We start from the raw sequence: 23,733 nt of genomic DNA on the forward strand, positions 1-23,733 counted from the left end.
ATCCCTGAAGGCAGCGGAACAGGTAGATAAGGTGGTTAAAAAGGCATATGGGATACTTGCCTTCATTAGCCGAGGCATAGAATATAAGAGCAGGGAGGTTATGATGGAGCTGTACAAAACGCTGGTGAGGCCACAGCTGGAGTACTGTGTGCAGTTCTGGTCGCCTCACTATAGGAAGGATGTGATTGCTTTGGAGAGGGTGCAGAGAAGATTCACCAGGATGTTACCTGGGATGGAGCGCCTCAGCTATGAAGAGAGGCTGGACAGGCTGGGGTTGTTTTCCTTGGAGCAAAGAAGGCTGAGGGGGGACCTGATTGAGGTATACAAAATGATGAGGGGCATAGATAGGGTAGATAAAGAGGAACTTTTCCCCTTAGTAGGGGGGTCAATAACAAGGGGGCATAGGTTCAGGGTAAGGGGCAGGAGATTTAGAGGGGATTTGAGGAGGAACTTTTTCACCCAGAGGGTGGTTGGAATGTGGAACTCAATGCCTAAAAGGGTGGTAGAGGCAGGAACCCTTACAACATTCAAGAAGCATTTGGATGAGCACTTGAAATGCCATTGCATACAAGGCTATGGACCAAATGCTGGAAAATGGGATTAGACTGGACAGGGATGGATGGGCGGCACAGACACGATGGGCCGAAGGGCCTCTTTCTGTGCTGTAAAACTCTATGACTATGACTAAGATAGATTGGGAAATTAGATTAAAAGGGATGACGGTAGATAAGCAGTGGCAAATATTTAAAGAAATATTCCAAAATTCTCAAAGAATATACATTCTATTGAGAAATACAAACTCCACAGAAAAAGTGATCCATCTGTGGCTAACTAAAGAAGTTAAAGATAGTATTAGATTAAAAGAAGAGGCTTATAATGTTGTGAAGAATTGTAGTAAATCTGAGGATTGGGAGAGCTTTAGAAACCAGTAAAAGATGACCAAAAAATTGATAAAAAGGGAGAAAATAGAATGAGAGTAAACCAGCAAGAAATATAAAATAGATTGTAAGAGCTTCTACAAGTATGTAAAAAGGAAAAGAATAGCAAAAGTAAGCATTGGTCCCTTAGAGGCTGATTCAGGTGAAATTATAATGGGGAATAAGGAAATGGGTGAGACTTTGAACAAATATTTTGTATCTGTCTTCACAGTAGAAGACACAAAAAGCATACCAAAAATGGTGGGGAACCAAAGGGCCAATAAGAGTGAAGAACTTAAGTAATTAATATTAGTAGAGAAAAAGTATTTGAGAAACTAATGGGACTAACAGCCAACAAATCCCTGAACCTGACGGCCTACATCTTAGGGTTCTAAAGAGGTGGCTGAAGAGATAGTGGATGCCTTGGTTGTGATCTTCCAAAATTCCCTAGATTCTAGAACGGTCCCATCAGATTGGAAGGTAGCAAATATAACACCGCTATTCAAGAAAGGAGGGACAGAGAAAACAGGGAAGTACAGGCCAGTTAGCCTGACATCAGTCGTCGGGAAAATGCTGGACTCCATTATTAAGGAAGTGGTAACAGGGCACTTAGAAAATCATGATTAGTCAGAGTCAACATGATTTTATGAAAGGGAAATAACATTTAACAAATTTATTAGAGATTTTGAGGATGTAACTAGCAGGGTAGAGAAAGGGGAACCAGTGGATGTAGTATACTTGGATTTCCAAAAGGCATTCGATAAGGTGCCACATAAAAGGTTGCTACGCAAGATAAGGGCTCATGGGTTTCGGGGTAATATATTAGCATGGATAGAGGATTGGTTAACGGACAGAAAAAGAGAGTAGGGATCACAGAATGGTTAGCACAGAAGGAGGCCATTCGGCTCGTCGAGCCCATGCCAGCTCTCTGCAAGAGCACTTCAGCTAGTCCCACTCCCCTGCCCTTCCCCCGTAGCCCTGCAATTTTTTTCTTTCAGGTACTTATCTAATTCCCTTTTGAAAGCCATGATTGAATCTGCCTCCACCACCCTTTCAGGCAGTGCATTCCAGATCCTAACCACTCGCTGCGTAAAAAAGATTTTCCTCATGTTGCCTTTGGACCTTCTGCCAATCACCTTAAATCTGTTCTGGTTCTTAACCCTTCTGACAATGGGAACAGTTTCTCTCTATCTACTCTGTCTAGACCCCTCATGATTTTGAACACCTCTATCAAATCTCCTCTCAATCTTCTCTGCTCTAAGGAGAACAACCCCAGTTTCTCCAGTTTATCCATATAACGGAAGTCCCTCATCCCTGGAACCATTCTTGTAAATTTTTTCTGCACCCTCTCTAAAGCCTTCACATCCTTCCTAAAGTGCGGTGCCCAGAATTGGACACAATACTGCAGTTGTGGCCGAACCAGTGTTTTATAAAGGTTCATCATAACTTCCTTGCTTTTGTACTCTATGCCTTTATTTATAAAGTCCAGGATCCTGTATGCTTTTTTAACCGCTTTCTCAACCTGTCCTGCCACCTTCAAAGATCTGTGCACATATACCCCCAGGTCTCACTGTTCATGCACCCCTTTTAGAATTGTATCCTTTTGTTTATATCGCCTCTCCTCGTTCTCCCTACCAAAATGTATCACTTCGTACTTTTCTGCATTAAACTTCATCTGCCACATGTCCGCCCATTCCACCAGCCTGTCAATGCCCCTTTGATGTCTATCCCTATCCTCTTCACTGTTCACTATACTTACAAGTTTTGTGTCATCTGCAAATTTTGAAATAGTGCCCTGTACACGTAAATCATTAATATATATCAAGAAAAGCAGTGGTACTAGTACCGACCCCTGGGGAACACAACTGTATATCTTCAACCAGTCCAAAAAAACGTTCACCACTACTCTCTGTTTCCTGTCACTTAGCCAATTTCGTATTCATGCTGCCACTGTCCCTTTTATTCCATGGGCTTCAACTTTGCTGGCAAGCCTATTATGTGGCACTTTATGAAATGTCTTTTGGAAGTCTATGTACACCACATCAACGGCATTGCCCTCATCAACCCTCTCCGTTACCGCATCAAAAAACTCAATCAAGTTGGTTAAACACGTCTTGCCTTTAACAAATCCATGCAGGCTTCCCTTAATTAATCCACACTTGTCCAAGTGACTGTTAATTAAAAGCTTCCCCAATTTCCAGTTGACAGGCCGTAACTCATGGGGTGCCGCAAGGATCAGTGCTTGGGCCTCAGCTATTTACAATCTATATTAATAAGAACATAAGAAATAGGAGCAGGAGTAGGCCATTTGGTCCTTCGAGCCTACTCCGCCATTCAATAAGATCATGGCTGATCTTCTACCTCATCACCACTTTCCTGCACTATTGCCATATCCCTTAATATTCAAAAATCTATCGATCTCTGTCTTAAATATACTCAACGACTGAGCCTCCACAGCCCTCTGGGGTAGAGAATTCCAAAGATTCACCTCCCTCTGAGTGAAGAAATTTCTCCTCATCTCAGTCCTAAATGGCCGACCCCTTATTCTGAGACTATGACCCCTGGTACTAGACTCCCCAGCCAGGGGAAACATCCTCCCTGCATCTAATCTGTCAAGTCCTGTAAGAATTTTGTATGTTTCAATGAGATCACCTCTCATTCTTCTAAACTCTAGAGAATATAGGCCTAGTCTACTCAATCTCTCCTCATAGGACAATCCCCCCATCCCAGGAATCAGTCTGGTGAACCTTTGTTGCACTCCCTCTATGGCAAGTATATCCTTCCTTAGGTAAAGAGACCAAAACTGTACACAATACTCCAGGTGTGGTCTCACCAGGGCCCTATATAATTGCAGTAAGACGTCTTTACTCTTATACTCAAATCCTCTTGTAATAAAAGGCCAACATACCATTCGCTTTCCTAATTGCTTGCTGTACCTGCATGTTAACTTTCAGTGATTCATGTACAAGGACACCCAGGTCCCTCTGAACACCAACATTTCCCAATCTCTCACCATTTAAAAAATACTCTGCTTTTCTATTTTTCCTACCAAAGTGGATAACTTCACATTTCTCCACATTATATTCCATTTGCCATATTCCTGCCTACTCACTTAGCCTGTCTATATCCCCTTGAAGCCTCTTTGCATCCTCCTCACAACTTACATTCCCACCCAGCTTTGTATCATCAGCAAATTTGGATATATTACATTTGGTCCCCACATCCAAATCATTGATGTAGATTGTGAATAGCTGAGGCCCAAGCACTGATCCTTGCGGTACCCCACTAGTTACAGCCTGCCAACCCGAAAATGACCCATTAATTCCTACCCTCTGTTTTCTGTCTGTTAACCAATCCTCAATCCATGCTAATATACTACCCCCAATCCCATGAGCCCTAATTTTGTTTAATAACCTCTTGTGTGGCACCTTATCGAATGCCTTCTGAAAATCCAAATACACATCCACTGGTTCCCCCTTATCTATTCTGATAGTTACAAACTCAAAAAACTCTAAAAGATTCATCAGCAAATTTGGATATAGAAGATAGGAGCAGGAGTAGGCCATTCGGCCCCTCGAGCCTGCTCCGCCATTCAATGAGATCATGGCTGATCATCCAAATTCAGTACCCTGTTCCTGCCTTCTCTCCATATCCCTTGATCCCTTTAGCCTTAAGAAATATATCCAACTCCTTCTTGAATATATTTAATGAATTGGCCTCTACTGCCTTCTTTGGTAGAGAATTCCACAGGTTCACCACTCTCTGGGTGAAGAAATTCCTCCTCATCTCTGTCCTAAATGGCTTACCCCTTATCCTTAGACTGTGACCCCTGGTTCTGGACTCCCCGACCATCGCGAACATCCTTCCAGCATCTAGTCTGTCTAGTCCTGTTAGAATTTTATAAGTTTCGATGAGATCCCCTCTCATTCTTCTAAACTCCAGCGAGTACAAGCCCAACCGACCCAATCTCTCCTTTTACGTCATTCCTGCCATCCCAGGTATCAGCCTGGTGAATCTTCGCTGCACTCCTTCCATGGCAAGAACATCCTTCCTCAGATAAGGCGACCAAAACTGCACACGATACTCAAGATGTGGTCTCACCAAGGCCCTGTACAACTGCAGCAAGACATCCTTGTTCCTGTACTCAAACCCTCTCGCTACGAAGGCCAACATACCATTTGCCTTCTTAACCGCCTGCTGCACCTGCATGCTTACTTTCAGCGACTGGTGCACAAGGACACCCAGGTCTCGTTGCACTTTCCCTTCTCTCAATCTATTGCCATTCAGATAATAATCTGCCTTCCTATTTTTGACACCAAAGTGGATAACCTCGCATTTATCCACACTATATTGCATCTGCTATGCTTCTGCCCAATCACCCAACCTGTCCAAATCATACCGGGGTTTCTCGGCATCCTCCTCACAGCACACACACCCACCCAGCTTTGTGTCGTCTGCAAACTTGGAGATATTACATCTAGTTCCCTCGTCCAGATCATTAATATATATAGTGAATAGCTGGGGTCCAAGGACCAATCCCTGTGGTACCCCACTAGTCACTGCCTGCCACTCGGAAAAAGAGCCGTTTATTCCAACTCTTTGCTTTCTGTCTGCCAACCAGTTCTCTATCCAAGTCAATACCTTGCCCCCAATCCCATGCGCCTTAATTTTAGACGCTAATCTCTTATGCGGGACCTTATCGAAAGCCTTTTGAAAATCCAAATACACCACATCCACTGGTTCTCTCTTATCTATTTTACCAGTTACAGCCTCAAAAAATTCCAGTAGATTAGTCAAGCACGATTTACCTTTTGTAAATCCATGTTGACTTTGTCCGATCCGGTCACTTTTTTCCAAGTGCTCTGCTATTACATCCTTTATAATGGACTCTAGCATTTTCCCCACTACCGATGTCAGGCTTACTGGTCTGTAATTCCCCGTTTTCTCTCTACCACCCTTTTTGAACAGTGGGGTAACATTAGCTACCTGCCAATCCATGGGTACTGTTCCAGAGTCTTATCGCATTTTGGAAGATATATTACATTCGGTCGCCTCATCCAAATTATTGATGTAGATTGTGAAGGGACTGAGTGCAATGTAACCAAGTTTGTTGATGATACAAAGCTAGGTGGGAAAGTAAGCTGTGAGGAGGACACAAAGAGCCTGCAAAGGGATATAGACAGGTTAAATGAGTGGGCAATAAGGTTGCTGATGAAGTATAAAGTGGGGAAATGTGAGGTTATTCAGTTTGTTAGGAAGAACTGGGAAACAGAATATTTTTTAAATGGTGAGAAACTATTAAATGTTGGTGTTCACAGAGATTTCGGTGTTTGCGTACAGGAAACACAGAGTTAGCATGCAGGTACAGCAAGCAACTAGAAAGGCAAATGGCACATTGGCCTTTATTTCAAGGGGTTGGAGTACAAGAGAAAGGAAAGCTTACTACAATTGTACAGGGCTTTGATGAGACCACAGCTGGAGTACTGGGCACAGTTTTGGTCTCCTTATCTGAGGAAGGACATACTTGCCTCAGAGAGGATGCAACGAAGGTTCACTAGATTGATCCTCGGGATTAGAGGGTTGTCCTATGAGGAGAGATTGAGTAGATTGTGCCTATACTCTCTGTGGTGTTTAGAAGAATGAGAGGTGATCTCATTGAAGCATAGAAGATTTTGAGGGGGATTGACAGGGTAAATTCTGAAAGGTTGTTTCCCCTGGCTGGAGAGTCTAGAACTAGGGAGCATAGTCTCAGGATAAGAGTTTAAGACTGAGATAAGGAGGAATTTCTTCACTCAGAGGGTTGTGAATCTTTGGCGTTCCCTACCCCAAAGGGCTGTGGATGCTGAGTCGTTGAGTATATTCAAGGCTGAGATATAGATTTTTGGATGCCAGAGGAATCAAGGGATATGGGGATCGGGCAGGAAAGTGGAGTTGAGGTCGAAGATCAGCCATGATCTTATTGAATGGCGGAGCAGGCTCGAAAGGCCATATGGTCCTGCTCCCAATTCTTATGTTATGTACTAAAATAAATAAAATAAAGCCTGAAAGGGTGGTGGAGGCAGATTCAATAACAACTTTCGACAGGGAATTGGATAAATACTTGAAGGGGAGAAAATTGCTGGGGTATGGGGAGTGGGATTAATTGATTAGCATTTTCTAAGAGCTGGCACAGGCACGATAGTCCGAATGCCCTCCTTCCGTGTTGTAAGATTCTATGGCCCACAATTTGCGGTTAGCGGCAAAGCAAAGGCATTCGCCACTGGCCCCGTAGAAAGTTTCCCACCAAGATCTCACGATCTCTGTGTCGGCTTTTCCGACGTGCAGTTGAAATCAACGTAGTGTAGTGGGCATCCCCTAGTGTGAGCTGCTGTGATGTCAGCAAGCTGTCTAAGACAAATTAGAGAAATGCGTAAAAAACATAGAATAACAATCACGGGGGATTTCAACTACCCCGGTATTAATTGGACAGAAGAGGTAGGTGAAAGGGATAAGGGAATGGAGTTCCTAGTGTCTACAGGTCTCCTTTCCAACCCAATATGTAAAAAGCCCAACAAGGGAGGATTCGCTATTGGAACGAGTTATGGGGAATGAGCCAGAGCAGATAAGAGAAGTAAAAGTTGGGGAACATATAGGCAATTGTGACCATAATATAATACACTTTAAGATGACAATAGAGAAGGGAATAAGAATGACAAAAATCAAGTCAATAGATTGGAGAAAAGCTGATTTTGAGGGGCTCAGAATACAACTTGGGAAGATAAAATGGACAATAATATCGGCAAACAACGATGTAGAACGACAATGGGAAACATATGAAATGGTGTTCAACAGAGCGCAAGAAAAATATATTCCGCTAAAAGGAAAGAACAAACTAAACACTAATGAGACTCCATGGATGAATAAAGACAAAGAAACAATTGAGGGCAAGGAAAAAGGCTTACATTAAGTACATAGACAGCAGAGGAGTGCATGATAAGAGAGAATACGAAGGGATTAGGAGAGAAGTCAAAAAACCAATTAGGAAGGCAAATAGGAACTGTGAAATTAAATTATCAAGGAACATAAAACAAAATAGTGAAATATTTTACAGGCACATCAATAAAAAAAGGAAGGTTGGGATGGGAATAGGGCCATTAAGGGAGGGACAGAACAATACCATAGGTAACGATAGAGAGATGGCAGAAATATTAAATCATTATTTTGCTTCAGTGTTTACCAGGGAGATAGAACAGGTGGACATGACATTGGATGAGATGAGTAATGAGATTGAGTCATAGAATTATAACGGCACAGAAGGTGGCCATTCGGCCCATCGAGTCCGTGCCAGCTCTCTGAAGAGCAATCCAGTCAGTCCCATTCCCCCGTTCTATCCCCGTAGCCCTGCAAGTTTATTTCCCTCAAGTGCCTATCCAGTCTCCCCTTGAAAACATTTGAGTGTCTCCGCTTCCACCACTTCCGTCGGCAGCGAGTTCCAGGTCATCACCACTCGCTGCATAAAAGTTTTTCCTCACATCCCCCCGTATCTCTTGCCTAAAACCTTAAATCTGTGTCCCCTAGTCCTTGTACCATCAACTAGTGGGAACAGCCTTTCCCCGTCCAGCCTATCCAAACCCGTCATAATCTTGTACACCTCTATCAAATCACCCCTCAACCTCCTTTGCTCTAATGAAAACAAATCCAGCTTCTCCAACCTGTCCTTGTAGCTAAGATCTCCCATCCCCTGAACCATTCTGGTAAATCTCCTCTGCACCCTCTCAAGGGCCTTCACATCCTTCCTAAAGTGTGGTGACCAGAACTGGATGCAATACTCCAATTGTGGCCTAACCAGCTCTCTATAAAGGTTCAGCATAACTTCTCTGCTTTTGTACTCAATACCTCTATTTATGAAGCCCAAGATCCCATATGCTTTGCTAGCCACTCTCTCAATATGTCCTGCCACCTTCAGGGACCTATGCACATTAACTCCCAGGTCCCTCTGTCCCTGCACACTCTTTAAAACTGTGCCATTAAGTGTATATTGCCTCTCCCAGTTCCTTCTGCCAAAATGCATCACCTCACACTTCTCCATATTAAATTCCATCTGCCACTTGTCTGCCCATTCTGCTAGCCTTTCTATGTCCTGTTGCAGTCGACTGGTATCATCCTCACTGTTTGGCACCCCCCTCCCCCCAAAATTTGGTGTCATCGGCAAATTTAGAAATTCTACTCTGTATTCCAATATCCAGGTCATTTATATATATCAAAAAAAGCAGTGGGGAACACCACTGTCTACCATCCTCCAGTCTGAAAAACAGCCATTTACCACAACTCGCTGTTTTCTGCCCTTAAGCTAATTCCTTATCCAAGCTGCCACTGACCCACCTATTCCATGAGCCTCAATTTTGTTAACCAGCCTTCTATGTGGTACTTTATGAAACGCCTTCCTAAAATCCATGTAGACAACATCCATTGCATTCCCTTCATCAATCCTCTCCGTTACTTCATCAAAAAATTCAATTCAATTAGTCAAACACGATCTGCCTTTTAGAAATCCATGTTGGCTCTCCTTAATTAGCTTAAACCTCTCCAAGTGCCCGTTAATTTTTTCCTTGATTATTGTTTCTAAAACTTTACCCTCCACTGATGTTAAACTGACCGGCCTGTAGTTACTAAGATTGTCCTTACACCCTTTCTTGAACAATGGTGTCATATTTGCCACTTTCCAATCCTCAGGCACCTCCCCCGCATCTAGGGAAGATTGGAAAATTATGGCAAGCCCTTCCGCTATCTCCTCCCCCACTTCCCTTAGCAACCTGGGATGCACGCCATCTGGACCAGGTGACTTATCCACTCTAAGCATACCCAGCCTTTCTAGTACATCCTGTCTATTAATTTTCACCCCTTCCATTGCTTCTATCTTTTCCACTTCTACCGATATTTTGTCAGCATGCACCTCCTTAGTAAACACCAATAGAAACTACTGAGTATTCTAGCCTTGCCCTGCGCCTCTAAGCATATATCACCTTCTTTGTCCCTAATAAGTGCATTTAAAATAAAGAGGGGTTATATTAAATAAACAAATCAAACTCAAAGAGGATAAAGCCCCGCATTCACGCATTCTAAAAGAATCTAGGGAAGAGATAGCAGAGGCATTACTATACCTATTTAATAATTCGTTAGAAAAAGGTGTAGTGCCAGAGGACTGGCGGATAGCTAACATAATAACTATATTTAAGAAGGGGGATAGAACATGTCCAGGGAATTATAGACCAGTCAGCTTAAAATCGGTGGTAGGAAAAATAATGGAATCCCTACTAAAGGAGAGAATAGAAGAATATCTCCAAACGAAAAGTATAATAATGAATAGTCAGCATGGATTTCAAAAGGGAAAAACTTGCTTAACCAACCGTATTGAATTTTTTGACGAGGTAACAGGGAGAGTAGACAATGGTAATGTAGATGATGTAATCTATCTAGATTTCCAAAAGGCCTTCGATAAGGTACCCCATAATATACTAATGAATAAGGTCAGAGAATGTGGAGTCAGGGGACAAGTAGCAGAATGGGTTGCTGGCTGGCTTCAGGACAGAAAGCAGAGAGTAGGAGTGAAGGGTAGCTATTCACAGTGACAGAAAGTGGGTAGTGGTGTTCCACAAGGATCAGTGCTGGGACCACTGCTGTTTACAATTTACATTAATGATTGAGACTTTGGAATCAAAAACACAATTTCTAAATTTGCAGATGACACCAAATTGGGGGGGTAGTCAATACTGAGGAGACTGCAACAAATTACAGGAGGACATTAATAAACTTGCAGAATGGGCAAATAATTGGCAAATGAAGTTCAACACAGACAAATGTGAGGTATTACATTTTAGTAGGAAGAATAGGGAGGTCACTTATTACTTGAAGGGTGGGAATCTAGGTGGGGTAGAGGAACAAAGGGATCTCGGAGTACAAATACACAAATCACTAAAAGTTGCGCTACAGGTTAGCAAGGCCATTAAGAATGCAAACCAAGCACTAGGGTTTATTTCTAGAGGGCTGGAATTGAAAAGTAGGGCAGTTATGCTAAACCTGTATTGAACCTTGGTTAGACCACACTTGGAGTACTGCGTGCAGTTCTCGTTGCCATATTATAAAAAGGATATAGAGGCACTGGAGATGGTGCAGAGAAGATTTACAAGGATGATACCAGAAATGCGAGGGTATACACATCAGGAAAGGATGAACGGGCTGGGTCTCTTTTCTCTTGAAAAAAGGCTGAGGGGTGACCTAATAGAGGTCTATAAAATTATGAAAGGTTTTGATAGACTGGATAGAGAGAGAATGTTTCCACTTGTGGGGAAGAGCATAACTAGAGGCCATCAATATAAGATAGTCACCAAGAAAGCCAAAAGGGAATTCAGAAGAAACGTCTTTACCCAGAGAGTGGTGAGAACGTGGAACTCGCTCCCACAGGGAGTGGTTGAAGCGAATGATATAGATGCATTTAAGGGGAGGCTGGACAAGCATCTGAGGGAGAAGGGAATAGAGGGTTCTGCTGATAGATTTAGATGAGGAAAGACGGGAGGAGGCTCGAGTGGAGCATAAACACCGCGTGGACTGGTTGGGCCGAATGGCCTGTTTCTGTGCCGTATATCCTGTAATCCAATGTATGTAAGCAGCTAATCGCAACGCAGAATTTTCACAGACCGGGAACCAGGAAGTAAAAAGCTCCTTTGATTCTAACTTTTTAAAAATGTTAGAGAGAGCAAAACAAAGACTGGGGCTCTCACATGGGGAAAGGGTAAACCTGAAATAAAGATGAACAAACTTCATAAAATAGTTGCTTCAATTTTTTTAAAATTAAAATGGATAAATTTGACACTACGCAAAATTAAAATTAGTTTTTCAGGGCCACGACGTTTGTTTAGCAGTAGTTATTACTCAGATCCAGTTACACCTCATTTGAATGGGTCTAACGTTTTATGGGGTTTTTTAACAGCGATCTTTGTTCAGGAAAGAGGAAGTTTTTGTCAGGTCACTGATTCCACTGATTGTCGGCTCTGGGCTGGTGGGGGGGGGGGGGGAAAGAGAGTGGGGGCATCCACAGCACAGCCTGTGGTGCAGCAGCGAATGACAGATCGCAACATCAGGATTTTCATGTCAGGCTGCGCACACACTACATCCTGAAGTTGTGGTCAGTTTCCAAGGTGAAGTGAAGGCGAACGCTGACAGTTCGCAGTCATCAGGACCACAAGTTCCGGGCCATAGCTGGGCTGACACTCCAGTGCAGTGCTGAGGGAGTGCTGCACTGTTGGAGGTGCCGTCTTTCGGATGAGACGTTAAACCGAGGCCCTGTCTGCTCTCTCAGGTGCATGTAAAAGATCTCAAGGCACTATTTTGAAGAAGAGCAGGGGAGTTATCCCCGGTGTCCTGGCCAATATTTATCCCTCAACCAACATAACAAAAACAGATTATCTGGTCATTATCACGTTGCTGGGCGCAAATTGCTGCGTTTCCCACATTACAACAGTGATTACACTTCAGAAGTACTTCATTGGCTGTAAAGTACTTTGAGACGTCCGGTGGTCATGAAAGGCGCCATATAAATGCAAGTCATCTTCTTGCACACAGTGGAGGGAGAAGAGGAACAGTGCAGCAGAACCCCAAGTATCCCAAGTTTTCTTACCAATGTTAATTCTTCCTCCATTCAGTCCATTCATTGCTATGGAAAATCCATCACCTTCTTTTCCAATCAAGTTACTAATGGGCACAGCACAGTCCTCAAATATCACAGCTCGAGTTGGCTGGGAGTTCCATCCAACCTTAAACAACAAGACAGAAGCGGGTGAAAGGTGGTTTGCTCAGTTTATAGATTCACATTTTTAGAGCATTTAAACAGACACCTTTCTCGTGGACTGAGTCAACAGAGCAACCCAATTAAAGAGACAGGGACCAACCCTTGGTTAATAGAGAAAGGACACGGCCTCCTCCTGAGGTCCCCACCATCACAGAAGCCAGTCTTCAGTCAATTCAATTCACTATGTGATATCAAGAAATGGCTAAGCGCACTGGACACAGCAAAGGCTATGGGCCCCGACAACATCCCAGCTGTAGTGCTGAAGAACTAGCCGCGCCTCTAGCCAAGTAGTTCCAGTACAACTACAATGCTGGCATCTGCCCGACAATGTGGAATATTGCCCAGGTATGCCCTGTCCACCTAAAGCAGGAAAAAGAGCTGAATTCCAGAGGTGAGGTGAGAGTGAATGCCCTTGACATCAAGGCAGGATTTGACCGAGTGTGGCATCACCATCACCTTCTCAAGGGCAATTAGGGATGGGCAATAAATGCTGGCCTTGCCAGCAAAACCCATATCCCGTGAATGAATTAAAAAAAAAATTAAGAGAGACAGGGACCAACCACTGGTTATTGGAGAGAGGACGGGGTGCAATTAAAGAGACAGCAAGCAGATTTTACAAAATTTGCATTGCGACTGATTAAATCTGCCTCGGCTCAGTCAGACAGTTGGAAGTTCTTTCTTGTTAAGCGAAGAAAAAGGAAAGCGGGAAAATGTAAATTTTTTGTTGAGATCACCAGTTCTAATCTCTGTAATATACATTTTCTTCAATCAGCAGTGCTAATTTGTGTAACTAAGCAGGTATTTGAATGACGCAAAATGAATCATTGCATTAATTCTGTCAATTGCTTCCCATCACTGCCTTTGTGCCCACTCCTGCCCGCAGCTACCTCTCATTCCCCGAGAAAAAGCTAGATGAACATTACCAGGAAGCAGCAGTACCTTGGCCACTGCACTTTTTCATATCTCAGATACCTTAACTGCACCACAATGATGCCAAAGCAGAAGGAAGCCAGCACCCTGGGAGCCTTTCGCAAAAGGCTAGGGAAAGTAAAGAGCAATACACAGTGAAGTAGACGCCAATGCCTGTAACTCACTACACGTAAAGGTTACGATATTAGACGTGCTAATTAGTTATTCACCACAGCAAACCCTACAAGTGAATGAGTGCAGCAGTAAGCTGACAGTGGAACTTCTATAACCCTCCTGCCATGGTGATTTTCTCCAGAGTAACTTTTAGTCCTGAGTTAGGATACTAGAGGGATGAGCTCTTATGGGTTGAAAGGACTTTTCTTGTCTGTGATTTTTGTTATGGTCTAGACTGAATGGAGAGACCCGCACCTGAATGCGAGACAGGCACAAGAGCAGACATTCAACCTGAATGGGGCAAAGACTTGGAGCTTGAATGTACATGTATCTCTATTGTGGCGTCAACGAGATCTGTAGGGACTGTCCCATCACACTGCACCAACTGTGGCAGTCCAAGCACCCACCCGACCAGAGCCAACTCTCACTCCTTTACACTCTGGGGAGGCTGTTTACCTTTAACTCTTTCTTGCCGAAGCTGAGCCCAGGTGTATCTTTCTCCACCAACAAGCAGGAAATGCCTTTGGGACCCCTGTCGCCAGTCCTACACATCAACACATACAGGTCCGCGACCCCTCCACCACTGATAAAAGCCTGAAAAAGAAATGATGCAAGTTTCTGAAGCAATAATCAGTCAGTCTGCGAGGTCTGGCACGTCATGAACACTGACATGCTCAAAGGGTTGATCAGACAGCAAAACAAATGCAGGACGTTACTGCAGCCATCAACAGTGTCCTTAGCAAAAACATCTCTTCATGTTTGATTACCTTTGAGCCATTGAGAATGTAGCAATCTCCATCTTGTCTTGCTGTAGTTATCAGTGAAGCTGCATCACTGCCACTTCCTGTTAGATGGAATCAGACAATGTTACAGGGGCTGTCTGATGATCACTTTCCACTTTCACCTTTACCTAGTCCTTCGCACCTGTCAACCCTTCAGTAGCTGCTTACACAGGACTATGTAATACTGCAATGTTCAGATATTTTAAAAGGAAGGGACACAGGAAGGAAAGAAAACGAACTCCTGGTCACTGCTCGGTCATTCTTGAAAAGGAGAGGGTCAGCTCTGTTGACAGCTGCATGGTCAGCACGAAGCACTGACCAATTGGGTGCAGTGTCGGATCGTGACAGGTTCCCCTGGAACTGCCACCCACCAAGATTCAACTCCTTTGAGAGAGGAGGAGGGACAACTGCAAGATGGGAGAACAAGCAAAATGTTGTACTAATAGAATTTGACAGTACATAAGGAGTCCGTTTGACCCATCGTGCCTATGCTGGCACTCGAGCTATCCACTTAGTCCCATTTCCACGCCCTTTTCAAATACCATTTAAAATGTGTGTGTCAAATATCCACTCCCCTTTTAAAAGCTATTATGGATTCGGCATTCCATGTCCTAATAACCGTCTGCATAAAAAATCCCTTTTTTCTTTTGGTGACCACCTTAAATTAACCCCATGCGCCAGCAACTAGTTTTATCGAGCAGCGTCGCGTCAAGATAGGTTAACGTTTCTAAACATCGAATCGAACCAACCTGCTCATCACTCACTCCTCCTCCTATTCTCACTGACCCCCATACTGTTCTAACCAACCTCAATGCAGGCCTCAAGAACACAACCTCTGCATTTTCCTGGTCTGAACATGACTTTAGTAACTTCAGACCTTAGTTATATCATCCATTTTCTTCACAGCAGCAGGTACTGGTGGCATGGGGTGGGCCTGTCAGTGTGAGTGGTGGGTGGGAGGGGGTATTTTGGATGTAGACCCTTCATTAGAACATTGCTGCTGAGGGGAACTGCACCAAAGATATTGGCCTTTTTTTGGACAGACATACTTCTGCCAAAATTTCAGGTTTTATTTTCATGCCCCTGCATTTGCAGTTGTTTCTTCTTTCTCCAAATTCAATGTTCCTGTCTTTTTCCCATTGTTGGCCTTTCCCAAGCATTTTCACCCTCCTAACTGTGTGTCTCTCCTTTTTATGTCTTCGCAAATATTACCCAAGTGTTTCCTGTTTTTTTATTTGCACTTTGCAGATCATTCAACTTCTCTGTGTGGAACATAGGAACAGGAGTAAGCCATTTAGCCCCTCGAGCCAGTTCTGCCATTCAATTAGATCATGGCTGATCTGTACCTCAAGTCCATTTACCAACCTTTGATCCCTATCCCTTGATACAGTTACCACTAAAAATCTGTCAATCGCAGTCTTTAACATTTCTATTGACCTAGCCTCAACAGCCTTTTGGGGGGGGGGGGGGGGGGGGGAGAATTCCAGATTTCTACTGTACTTGTATGAAAAAGTGTTCCCTGTTTTCACTCCTAAATGGTCCAGCTCTAATTTAAGATTATACAGAATACAGAATCCCCCACAGTGCAGATAGAGGCCATTTCGGCCCATCGAGCCTGCACCGACACATATCCCACCCTATCCCCGTAACCCCACGTATTTAATCCCCTACCACTAAGGGTCAATTTATCATAGCCAAATCAACCTAACCCGCACATCTTTGGACTGTGGGAGGAAACCGGAGCACCCGGAGGAAACCCACGCAGACACAGGGAGAATGTGCAAACTCCACACAGACAGTCGCCCGAGGCTGGATTTGAGCCCGGGTCCCTAGCGCTGTGAGGCAACAGTGCTAACCACTATGCCACCGTGCCTCCCTATATTATGTCCCCTTCTTCTTGATTCCCCCATCAGAGGAAATAGCTTCTCTGTATCTAGCTTTTATCATTTTAACCACCTCAATTAGATCACCCCTCAACTTTCCAAACTCAAGGGAATAAAAGCCTAATCTGTGCAACCTGTCCTCATAATTTAACCTTTTAAGCCCTGGTATCATTCTGGTGAATCTGCACTGCATCCCCAGCCAAAGCTAATATATCTTTCCTGATGTGCGGTGCCCAGAACTGAATGCAGTGCTCCAGATGGAGTCCTGCCCCCTAGTTCTGGACACTCCAGCCAGGGGAAACAGCTTCTCAGCCTCTACCCTGTTTTTTGAGGATGTAACTGGTAAAATAGATAAGGGAGAACCAGTGGATGTGGTGTATTTGGACTTTCAGAAGGCTTTCGATAAGGTCCCGCATAAGAGATTAGCGTGCAAAATTAAGGCACATGGGATTGGGGGCAAGGTATTGACTTGGATACAGAACTGGTTGGCGGATAGAAAGCAGAGAGTTGGAATAAACGGGTCGTTTTCCGAGTGGCAGGCAGTGACTAGTGGGGTACCGCAAGGATCGGTCCTTGGACCCCAGCTGTTCACAATATACATTAATGATCTGGACGAGGGAATTGGATGTAATATCTCCAAATTTGCAGACGACACAAAGCTGGGTGGGAGGGTATGCTGTGAGGAGGATGTCGTGAAACTCCAGTACGATTTGGACAGGTTGGGTGATTGGGCAGAAACATGGCAAATGCACTATAATGTGGATAAATGTGAGGTGGCAAAAACAGGAAGGCAGATTATTATTTGAATGGCAATGGATTGGGAGAAGGGGAGGTGCAAAGAGACCTGGGTGTTCTTGTGTACCAGTCGCTGAAGGTAAGCATGCAGGTGCAGCAGGCGGTTAAGAAGGCAAATGGTATGTTGGCCTTCGTAGCAAGAGGGTTCGAGTACAGGAACAAGGATGTCTTGCTGCAGTTGTACAGGGCCTTGGTGAGACCGCACCTTGAGTATTGTGTGCAGTTTTGGTCGCCTTATCTGAGGAAGGACGTTCTTGCCATGGAAGGAGTGCAGCGAAGATTCACCAGGCTGATACCTGGGATAGCAGGAATGACGTATGAGGAGAGATTGTGTCAATTGGGCTTATACTCACTGGAGTTTAGAAGGTTGAGAGGGGATCTCATCGAAACCTATAAAATTCTGTCAGGCCTGAACAGACTAGATGCAGGAAGGATGTTTCCGATGGCCGGGGAGTCCAGAACCAGGGGTCATAGTCTAAGGATAAAGGGTAAGCCATTTAGGACTGAAATGAGGAGGAATTTCTTCACCCAGAGAGTGGTGAACCTGTGGAATTCTCTGCCACAGAGGGCGGTGGAGGCCAGTTCATTAAATATATTCAAGAAGAAGTTGGATATATTTCTTAAGGCTAAAGGGATCAAGGGATATGGGGAGAAGGCAGGGACAGGGTACTGAGTTTGGATGATCAGCCATGATCTCATTTAATGGCGGAGCAGGCTCGAAGGGCCGAATGGTCTACTCCTGCTTCTATGTTTCAATCCCCCTCAGAATCTTATATGTTTCAATGAGGTCACCTCTCATTCTTCTAAACTCCAGAAAGTATAGGCACAATCTACTCAATCTGTCTTCAAAGGACAACCCTCGCATCCCAGGGATTAATCTAGTGAACCATTGCTGCATCCCCTCCAAGGCAAATATATCCTTCCTTAGGTATGGAGGCCAAAATTGTACAGAATACTCCAGGTGTGATCTCACCAAGGCCCTGTACAATTGCAGCAAGACTTCCTTACTTTTGTACTCCAACCCCCTTGCAATAAAAGCCAACATACCATTTGCCTTCCTAATTGCTTGCTGATATGTGCATGTTAACTCTGTATTTCGTGTACAAGGACACCCAAAGTCCTCTGAGCAGCAACATTTAATAGTTTCTCACCTTTTCTATTCTTCCTACCAAAGTGAAGAACCTCACATTTCCCCACATTATACTCCATCTGCCACCTTCTTGCCATCTCACTTAACCTGTCTGTATCCCTTTGCAGACTCTTTGGGCTGGATTTTGTGAATGGCGATGAGTTGGAAGCGGGACTGCTGCTTGTCGGGTCTATGTCCCGCCTCCACCATCTTCTGGCCAACAGGCGGGATTTTCCCCTGATTGACATTGTTAAGCCTGCCCTGCAGGCCAATTAGGGGGAAGTCACTGACAGAGCACGTCAACGTCTGACGTGTGAAGCTGTCAAACACTAACATTCTGTGTAGTTTGATGAGCCCGTGTGTTCAGGACTCATCAAACCTTTCAACTTTGTAGATTTCAGATGACTGTTGGTTCGGAGCATCCAACAGCCAGTCTGTGAAATCTACAAGGAAGATGTCGGGACTCCCGATCCAGAGCAGATGAAGGCTGTAGGCAGAAACCAAGGTATGTGAACATTTTTTAACACTTAACACTCACCTTACATACTTACCACTCCACACTTGTACCCATCACTCACCTCTACATCTTACTTTCAGGCCCCTCCGACCCCCGCAAACCTCCTGCTCAACTCCTCCAACCCGACGGGGTTCTCCGAGGTCGGGAAGCCTTCACCTGAAAAGGTAAAATGGGACTAATCCTGTTTTCTGCCTGTTAACTACCTGTTAACAGACAATTAAAAGGATTTAATCCCTTTCCCGCCTCCAGGAGATGGGACCCGAAGCAGCACATCTTCCCGCCTCCTGGCAAAAGGGCACGGAGGCGGGAAGGGCCGGGTTGGCCATCAGCCCCCACTTTCTGCAACTTTACGGGCAGTCCCACCTCCATACCCGCCTCCTCGGGGCTGAGAAAATCCAGCCCTGTGTGTTCTCCTCACAGCTTACCATTCCACCTAGCTTTGTATGGTCAGCAAACTTGGATACATTGCACTCGGTCCCTTAATCTAAGTCATTAATATAGATTGTAAATAGCTGAGGCCCCAGCACTGATCCTTGCAGCATCCCACTAGTAACAGACTGCCAACCTGAAAATTACCCATTTATTCCTACTCTCTGTTTTCTGTCCTTTAACTAATCCATGGTAATGTATTACCTCCAATTCCATATCTTGTGTAACAACCTTTCGTGTGGCATTTTATCAAATGCCCTTTGAAATCCAAATATACTACATCAAATGGTTCCCCTTTATCTACCCTGCTAGTTACATCCTCAAAAAACTTTAATAGATTTGTCAAACTCGATTTCCCTTTCATAAATCCATGTTGACTCTGCCTAATTATATTATGATTTTTTAAGAGTCCTTTTACCATGTCCTTAATAATGGATTGCAGCATTTCCCAATGACTGATGTCAGGCCAACTGGCCTGTAGTTCCCTGTTTGCTCTCTCCTTCCCTCCTTTCTTGAATAGCGGTGTTACATTTGCTACCTTCCAATCCACTGGGACCGTTCTAGAATCTAGGGAACTTTGGAAGATCACAACCAATGCACCCACTATTTCTGCAGCCACCTCTTTTAGAACCCTAGGATGTAGGCCACCAGGTCCATGGGATTTGTCGGCTTTTAGTCCCATTAATTTCTCCAGTACTTTTTCTTTATTAATATTAATTACTTTTAAGTTCCTCACTCTCATTAGACTCTTGGTTTCCCACTATTTGTTATGTTTTTTGTGTCTTCTACTGTGAAGACAGATGCAAAGTGGGCATGGGCACCAAACCCCCTATGCTCTTTCACAGCTCCTAGTCCCCCACCATTCAGAAAATATGCCAATTTGTCTTTCTTGGATTTAAAGTGGGTGATCTCACACTTCCCCACATTGAACTCCATTTGCCACAGTTTTGCCCACTCACTTAATCTATCAATGTCCCTTTGCACCTTCCTAGGCCCTGGTCGAGTCTCTAGACTCAGCCAAATGCCAGTGGTGGATTGAGTGTGTTGAAGGTCTGGAATTCACACGCGCTAGTCGTCGTGCCTGTGTTGGAACCACTAATCCAATGGAATATCGGACCTCAAAAGTCCGGCCCAACTCCATAGCCTCCGAACTGGTGGAGAGCACAAAAGGACCGCTCAACAAAAACACCAAGCAAGAGATCCATTGTCAACTACACCGGACAATGACCTCAATCCCTCCACTAGATCCCACCACCATCAGCACAGATTAAGCGAAGGATAGTTTAGCCGCAATGAAGAAAGGGAAGGCGGCCGGCGGAGATGGTAGCCCCCCACACCACCACCCCACCCCTTGAATTTCTTCATCAACTAGGCCCCGGGGGATTTCAATGGCTGGTGAAACTGTATATCAAAACCATGGAATCCGGATGTATCCCAAAGGCATGACGGGATCCCAAAGGCATGACGGGAGGCAATAGTCAGTGCCATACTCAAACCGAGCAAACCGTCCGATGACCCGGGAAGTTATAGGCCGAAATCGCTCCTGTGCACGACCTACAAACTCCTGGAACGTATCATCCTCCGGAAAATCGGCCTTCTTGCTGAGTCAGTGATCCACAAGAACAAGCGGGATTCCAGCCTAAATGCAGTAACTGCGACCAAGTTTTGGCCCTTGCAACGCACATCAAGGCCAGAGTCCGGGAGAAATCCAAGACTGGCACAGCCTGTGTAGACCTGTCATCAGCCCACGACACGGTCTGGATTAAAAGACTGACGCTGAAGCTCGCAAGGTCATCCGCTGCCCCAAAACACTACGCCTGTTATGGACGATGCTGAGCAATGCGTATTCATTTGGGCAACAAAGTCAGCTCACCCTGGTTCCTCAACAATGGCCTGCCATAAGGCTCAGTTCCCGCGTCGACGCTCTTCAATGTCTACACGAGCGACATGCTGCCAACGAAGTCGAGTAATTTTGCATTTACAGATGACCTTGCCCTGGCAACACAAGCAGCTACCTTCAACAACTTCAAGTCCACCTTGAACGGGACATAAACACCATGGAAGAATATTTCCGGAAATGGAAGCTCAAGCCAAACCCCCACAAAACAGCAGCACTGCATTCCACCTTGATAACAGGAATGCTAAGCGCACCCTGCAAGTGACCTTCTGCAGCAACACTGTGTGACATGACCCCACTCCGATCTATCTCGGGGTGAAGCTAACATTCCAAGACCACTTGTGAAGGTAGCCGCCAAAACGAAGACAAGGGTCAACCTGGTCCAGAAACTGGCAAGCACAAGCTGGGGAGCATCAGCATCAGTGCTACGGACATCAGTGATGACCCTTGTGTACTCTGTAGCCAAGTACTATGAACCAGAAGTAGCCACACTCGACTTGATGTCCAACTGAACACTGCGTTACATCACTGGAACCCTCAAGTCGACCCCGACACCCTGGCTGCCCGTGCTATCGCACATCGCTCCCCGATCCATTTGCCGCGATGCCACAACCCTCCAGGAAGTCCAGCGAATCGTGGAAAATGAACATCTCCCCACCCATCAGGATTTTAACAACGTCCCTCACTACCACTAAAAGTAGCACAAGCCCTTTTGGACCCAAGCACTTAACCTTTGACAATGCAATTTCAAACCTCATTATGCTTGGAAAGACCCGACACAGAAGATCCTTGGCTTCGATCTTCCGCAAAGCTTATGGGCAACCCTAAACCACATCCGCACAAACCATGGCAGATGCAGTTACTTGATGCACAAACGGAGAATTAAAAACTCTCCAGTGTGAGACTGTGATCACCCAGAACAGACCATGGCGACTCATAATGACCCAATACCCGACTCACAAATACAAAGGCAGCATCACAGCAATACACTCGGCTGCTCCTTATGCAATTATCTGGCTTAACCACCAAAATGTAAAATGATAGTTGTTGCTCTACATCCACATCAGCCAGACGAAGTATCCTGCTCCCATCTACACTGTGCCTAACTTAGTGGCATCTGCAAACTTGGATATACAGCTCTCTATTTCCTTCATCTAAGTCATTGATAAGTATCGTGAAAAGCTGAAACCCCAGGATAGATCCCTGGGGAACATCACTTGTCACATTCCGCCAATCAGACTACATTCCCTTTATCCCAACACAAAAGCAAAATACTGCAGATGTTGGAAATCTGAAATAAAAACAAAAAATGCTGGAAATACTCCGCAGGTCAGGCAGCATCTGTGGGGAGAGAAACAGAGTTAACGTTTCAGGTCGATGACCTTTTGTCAGAACTGGAAAGAGCTCGAGATGTAACAGATTTTAAGCAAGTGTAGGGGCGGGGAAAGGGGGGGAGGGGAGGAAAGAACAAACTGGAAGGTCTGTGATAGGGTGGAAGGCAGGAGAGATTAACCGATAAAAGGGATGATGGTGTGAGGCAAAATGGGGTGGTAATGGGACAAGTAGAAACAAAAGATGGGTCTAGAGGAGGCGTAAATGGGAATATCAGAATCATCAGCAACAGCTGCCGTCCAAAAAGATGGGGGCAGTGGTTAATGTCTGAAACTGCTGAACGCAATATTGAGTCTGGAAGGCTGTAAAGTGCCTAATAGAAAGATGAGGTGCTGTTCCTCGACTTATGCCGAGCTTCATTGGAACCATGTAGGAGGCCGAGGACAGAGAGGTCAGGGTGGGAGTGGGGCTGGGGCGGAGAATTAAAATGACAGACGACCGGAAACCTGGGGTCATGCTTGCGGACTGAACAGAGGTATTACACAAAGTGGTCTCCCCAATGTAGAGGAGATCGCATCGTGAGCAGTGAATACAGTATACTAAGCTGAAAGTACAAGTAAATCACTCTTTCACCTGGAAGGAATGTTTGGGGCCCTGGATGGTGGGAAGGGAGGAGGTAAAAGGGCATCTATCCCTTTATCCCGACTCTCCGTCTCCTATCTCCCAACCAATTACCAGCCCATGTCACAAGGTTACCTCCAATTCCAAGCGCTCTCATTTTTGCAATAATCTCTTCTGCAGAACCTCATCAAATTCATTCTGGAAGTCCATATAGACAATATCCATAAACACCCCCCCCTATCCACCATGTTAGTGACCTCCTCAAAATCAGTTAAACCTCGGTCAGTCAGACATGACCTGCCCGTCACACATCCATACCGACACTCTTTAATTAACTCACACTTGTTCAAGTGCTCAGTCACTCTGTCCCTGATGATAGATTCCAGTATAACAACAGAAAATGCTGGAAAAACTCAGCAGGCCAGACAACATCCGTGGAGAGAAATTAGAGTCGACGTTTCGGGTCGAACCCTTTTTCAAAACTGGAAAGGAAATGAAATAGATCGAAAGGCAGGGCTGGGAGA

General features: G+C 44.8%; 1 protein-coding gene across 4 annotated transcripts in view; it reads right to left on the reverse strand.

Moving 5' to 3' along the window:
• Window positions 1–23,733, reverse strand: part of LOC147100462 (isobutyryl-CoA dehydrogenase, mitochondrial-like) — a 126,446-nt gene that overhangs the window by 51,338 nt on the left and 51,375 nt on the right. For all 4 annotated transcript variants that reach the window (XR_015073736.1, XM_085968202.1, XM_085968203.1 and 1 more), the window contains 3 exons: window positions 14,592–14,668; window positions 14,281–14,418; window positions 12,571–12,706 (listed from right to left, as the gene is read on the reverse strand). Coding sequence is in view for 3 of the 4 variants with exons in the window: in XM_085968202.1 (XP_085824328.1) it covers window positions 12,571–12,706; window positions 14,281–14,418; window positions 14,592–14,668 (351 nt within the window). In the remaining variant the exon portion in view is untranslated. The remainder of the gene's footprint in view (window positions 1–12,570; window positions 12,707–14,280; window positions 14,419–14,591; window positions 14,669–23,733) is intronic.

Source organism: Somniosus microcephalus, chromosome 26 (assembly GCF_052327205.1).
Source record: "Somniosus microcephalus isolate GS21.2 chromosome 26, FLI_Smic_1.0, whole genome shotgun sequence".
In the NCBI taxonomy this organism is placed as follows: Eukaryota; Metazoa; Chordata; class Chondrichthyes; order Squaliformes; family Somniosidae; genus Somniosus; species Somniosus microcephalus.